Genomic DNA, 5,196 nt, shown 5'->3' with positions numbered 1-5,196 from the left:
GTGTTTGGACTGTCAGCTCTCATTAAAGCTCACTTTTGTTTTCTATGTGCTTGTCTCCGTACATGCATTTGGGTCCTCATCATTGTGTAATCATGACAGAGTATAGAAAGCTGCAGCCCTGAAATCACATCCTTACCAGCTTCTGCTCCACAAGCTTCTGTAATTCAACACATCTTTCATTTAACATTACTTTCATCTGTCGTGCTTTGTCTTGTCCTATTACAGACATCTTTGAAATAACCATGACCCTTGTACAAAAACTGACCTGTAAAAGCAACAATGTGTGGTGTCCATGAAGTGCTCTGTTCAGTTCTGGGCGTGTGACACTTGATGAGAAATCGCTTCATTGGCAGGACTTTAAGTATTTTGGGTGTGACTCCTCATTTCATCTGGCACAAATATGTGATATGTCAAAGCAAGCGTTTGTGGTGTTCCCATGAAGTGCTCTGTTCAGTTCTGTGCAAGTGACACTTGATAGAAAAACAAACAGCATCATTATTTAAACTGAAGCCTTTAAAAGAAATCTGAAGGTTAAGAGTTTTTATTTGCAAAATGTGTAAACTGTACAAAGAATAATGTTTACATGTTGATTTGTTTGCAGCATTTGAACACAATGAATTAATGAAGCTACCTCATGTGCATACATACTGTGGTCCCTTACATGTGGAGATGTGGTCATATATAAAGGTTTAGTGTTCTGTATAAGTTCTTTGGGTAAAATACACCTGTAATGTGATGATTTCCAGACGCTGTACTCTGTTGAGATAAATGAAATGGACTCTGAGGAACTTCTGTGTTGTGCTGGAAGCCGCTCATTAGTTCATGTTAGCTGACTCCATTTGTAAACTAACGTTAGCTACTGTCAGGACCGTAGCTACCACTGAGGACACTGAGGTCATGTCCTCGGTGTTTCTTCTGGGTCTTTGATATCTTAATATATATATTTGGTAACACTTTATATTAATTACAATAAACAATTAGACATGATAAAAAATGGGAAAGTATAGTTAATTAAACTTCAGTTTATAATTATTTAAATGTTAAAAAGCAATGAAATGCTTTATAAACTATTTATGAGCAGTTGTTTATTGGAAAGTTGCAGTTGATGTTCATAATACTGTAAATGGTTAATAAATACTGTGTATCAGAATCAGAATCAGTATTCCTTTATTGTCCCACAACAGGGAAATTTGTTTGCCACAGCAGCCAAAGGACAGAATATTACAAAAGAAAAAACAATAACAATAGCCAAAAATTAACTATATAATTTAAAAGGTAAGAAATAGAATAGACTAGTTCATTTATAGTTCATTTATACACATTTATAGTTCATTTATACACATTATTTGGACGCCATTAGAGAGTTGAAACTGATGTTTTAACCTTTACAATTACTTCATAAATGTTTTATGAACCATTTCATTGTTTCTGAACACTAAATCTAATAAACTATACATTTACCAGTTATTAATGAAGGTTATAATAAAGTGTTATCCATGTCAGTAAATTTCCATTTGGCAAAGAAATTAGTTTTAATAAGTTTATTACACTTAAGACAAATTGTCCATATTTGTTACTTATCTTCTTCTTTTGTCAAAATTTTAGTCATCTATTTTCTTGCACTGATATTATTTCCTAAGCGATACTCGGTCCTGTCAGAATTCAGAGAAATACACAGATATACTGTAGTCATCAATATTTACTGGATGGATGGATGGATGGACGGATGGAGGTGGAGGTGGAGTCGGAGGTAGAGGTGGAGGTGGGGGACAGGACCTCAGTATTTCTAAAATCCTGGCCATGGGCCTGACTACTGTTGCTCTCTGTCAGCAGATCAGAGGGACGATGTTACCATGTAGAGAGAAGGTAGGACAGAAATGCAGAAACACTCGGGAGGCAGACAGGATTTGAAAAAACATTTTTTTATTCTGAATATGCAAATAGTACAAGGCTTCCTGATTGCTACTAAACAAATTGTTTGCACAACATAATATAGAAATGAAAATTTGAGTAAAAAATTACAGTAAAACACAGAAAAAAAAGAAATAAATGACATAATATTCGAAAAGGAGTGAGAAGAAGCACAGCTTGTTAGCTCTCACCCCTTTGTATATATATATATATTAGGGCTGTCAATCGATTAAAATATTTAATCGCGATTAATCGCATGATGATCATAGTTAATCGCGATTAATCACAAATTAATCGCATATTTTTCATCGGTACATTAAATTGATTTTTTCAAATTGTAATACTTTTTTCAACATGAGAATAGACAAATGCTTGCTTTGTGCAAAAACAGGTTTATTTATTGCTACAATGAGAAATACTCAGTTCAAGTAACTAACATATGCAAACTGCATAGTAATGTTTATTACACAGTAGTGTGTTGAACTTCACACTCGATCCATTTAACAGAAAAGAATGCCCCTCAATGCACTGCATAGCAATTTGCATCAAATTCAAAACAAACAGGGTGATGCACAAAATAATTTAAAAAATAAAGTGTGCATGAGTGTTATAGAACATGTAAACAACTGTTATGTTATATTCAGCAGAGGCTGAACAACCCAACCTCCATCTCCTCTTTTAACAGACCAAATAAACTTAACTAAACATCAGCCTCCATTTCTTCTCTTTTTTACCAGACCAAATGAATGTCAAGTTATTTCTTTCCACTGAGCCAGTTGTTCAAACAGACAAGCCTGTTGACATTTTCAGAAGCCAGGGAGGCTCTCTTCTTATTCACAATATGCCCGGACAGTGAAAACAGCCTCTCGCATGGCACGGAGGTGGCAGGTGTTGCCAAGTACTTGCGTGCAAGGCGGGCCATCATGCTGTGTGCCCCTTCATGGTTGGACCACCACTGCTGCGGACAATCCTCCATGTCAATAGTGGGCTCCGCCTTGTAGCGCTCCACACAGCTCTCAAGGCAGTCCTCTTCTTCATCAGATGAAGACCCTGGAGCAAGCAGGAGAGCTAATCTTTTCTTAGGTGGCCCAGGTGCCACTGGTTGTTGTTGCTGTGCAGGCTTCTCCTTCCTGAGTAAGGCAGTGATCAAACGCCACACCTCAGCCCTGTCAGGTTTGCTCAGACACTTTAGGTCCTTAAACCTAGGATCTAGAGCTGTCGCAATCCTCAGCCATGCCATGTTTGTTTTGTCCTTGCGTTGCTCCAAGTCTGCTGTGAAGGTCTCCTTGAATCTAACCATGTAAGCTGGGTCATCCTCAGAGGCCTCCATGACTCGTGACAGATGGCATAAGGCTGGCAGCACTACTGAACAGGATACAAACTTCTCTCCTCCGAGAAGTTCTGTTATGTACCTGCAATAATAGGGGAAAGACAGTGTTAAGAACTTGTTACATTCACCCACAGAAGGGCTAAAGACCCCCCCCCCCCCCTTCTTTACACAGACACACACACACACACACACACACACACACACTCTCTCTCTCAGCTCTCTTACTCTCTCACACACACACACACACACACACACACACACACACACACACACACACACACACTCTCACTCACACACTCTGTCTCTTTCTCTCACACTCACTCACACACACACCTAGAAACAATTATTGCATCAATGGGAGTATCAGACAGTAACTCACCTGCAGGGTTCCAGCACTGCCTCCAACTTCTGCAGTTTATCCAGCTCAGCTGCTGTTGGCATGGTGACCTTGGTTGCATGGAGGGCCAGGGCATCTCTCAGTGGTTCTTGATTTCTCAGAATACGCCTGATCATCTCCAGGGTGCTGTTCCATCTGGTTGAAACATCCGGTGTAAGCACCTCTTTAGTTTTTCCCCTCGCAACTTGTTGCTGCTCAAGCTCCGCTGAATTTGGCGCACTGTGCTTGAAATGGCCGACTACCTTTCTGCGTTTTGCCAGTGCATTATCAAATGGGCTGTGTTGTAGAGAAACGGTGATAGCTCGCTGGAGAAGATGTGCTGTGCAGGGCATGTGCTCAAACGGGAGCTCCTTAGACGCCGCGATCATGTTCCGTGCACTGTCGGTGGTCAGCGTGCTGACTTTCTCTGTGATGTTCCACTCTCTCGCTATGTGCATGAAATGCTCCGCGCACGTACTGGCGAAGTGCCTCTCCTCTGTTTTCATAACAGTTAGAGCTCGCGACTGAAGTCTCCACTCGTCATCAAAATAATGCGCCGTGACGCCGAGATAACTATGATTACTCAGTGAGGTCCAGTAGTCTCCGGTCAGCGCCACTGTGCCTGTCTGCCCCAACGCCGCCGCCACCTTGGCTCTCTCGTCCTCATACAGCTCGTGGATATTCTTGACCGTAGTGGCTCGACTAGGCAGTTCGTATGTCCAGTCCTTGGATGCAATGCGGATTATTTCTCGCAGACCGTCGTCCTCCACAATACTTATCGGCCTGCACGCTGTAGCCACCCATTTAGCGACTGCTTTTGTAAGTTTGCGGCTTGTAGAGTCGTCCACCTGTTTCCCTTTCAAATTATCCAGCGTGGTTTGCTTCATGCGAGGAGGGGGCGCCGGCGTCTCTGTATCCGCTGTGTGCTTGGCCGACAAGTGGTATTTGAGACTTGACGTACTCCGGTGGTAGGTAAATTCACGGTGACAATAAATACAAATGACTTTTGTCCTGTCACGAGAGCCATCTGGCAAGACTTTGTAGCTGAATTTGCCATTCAAAATACTACCACTTTCCATTACTGCTCACGGGGATGTAGTCTGTTGGCGGCATCGACCTCGGCGCATTGCTTCCTGGTTTTCCAAGCTACGGAATGGCCCGAGGTTCAAATGTCACTGCGTTAATCGCGCGTTAAAAAAAATAGTGCCGTTAAAGGCATGCTGCGTTAACGCGTTAATAACGCGTTAATAACCGTTTCTCTACAGCGTTAATAACGCGTTAATAACGCGTTAACTTTGACAGCCTTTATATATATATATATATATATATATATATTAAGGCGTTAACTTTGACAGCCTTAATATATATATATATATATATATTAAGGCGTTAACTTTGACAGCCTTAATATATATATATATATATATATATATATATTAAGGCTGTCAAAGTTAACGCGTTATTAACGCGTTAACGCAGCATGCCTTTAACGGCACTATTTTTTTAAATGTATATATATATATATATATATATATATATATATAGATAGATAGATAGATAGATAGATATACACACATGC

The 5,196-nt window shown here is 40.6% G+C and overlaps 1 protein-coding gene across 1 annotated transcript; it reads right to left on the bottom strand.

The window, feature by feature from the left end:
- Positions 1 to 1,856: 1,856 nt before the first annotated feature.
- LOC311251587 (E3 SUMO-protein ligase ZBED1-like) lies at positions 1,857 to 4,722 on the bottom strand. The gene is made up of 2 exons (XM_084344076.1): positions 3,621 to 4,722; positions 1,857 to 3,323 (listed from the first exon to the last, which is right to left on the bottom strand). The coding sequence occupies exons 1-2, from the start codon at positions 4,694 to 4,696 to the stop codon at positions 2,666 to 2,668; spliced, it is 1,734 nt and encodes a 577-aa protein (XP_084200202.1). The 5' UTR covers positions 4,697 to 4,722; the 3' UTR covers positions 1,857 to 2,665.
- Positions 4,723 to 5,196: the final 474 nt, after the last annotated feature.

This window comes from Pagrus pagrus (genome assembly GCF_965226575.1).
Source record: "Pagrus pagrus genome assembly, chromosome: 22".
Taxonomy (NCBI): Eukaryota; Metazoa; Chordata; class Actinopteri; order Spariformes; family Sparidae; genus Pagrus; species Pagrus pagrus.
This window is presented reverse-complemented; position numbering and strand designations above follow the sequence as displayed.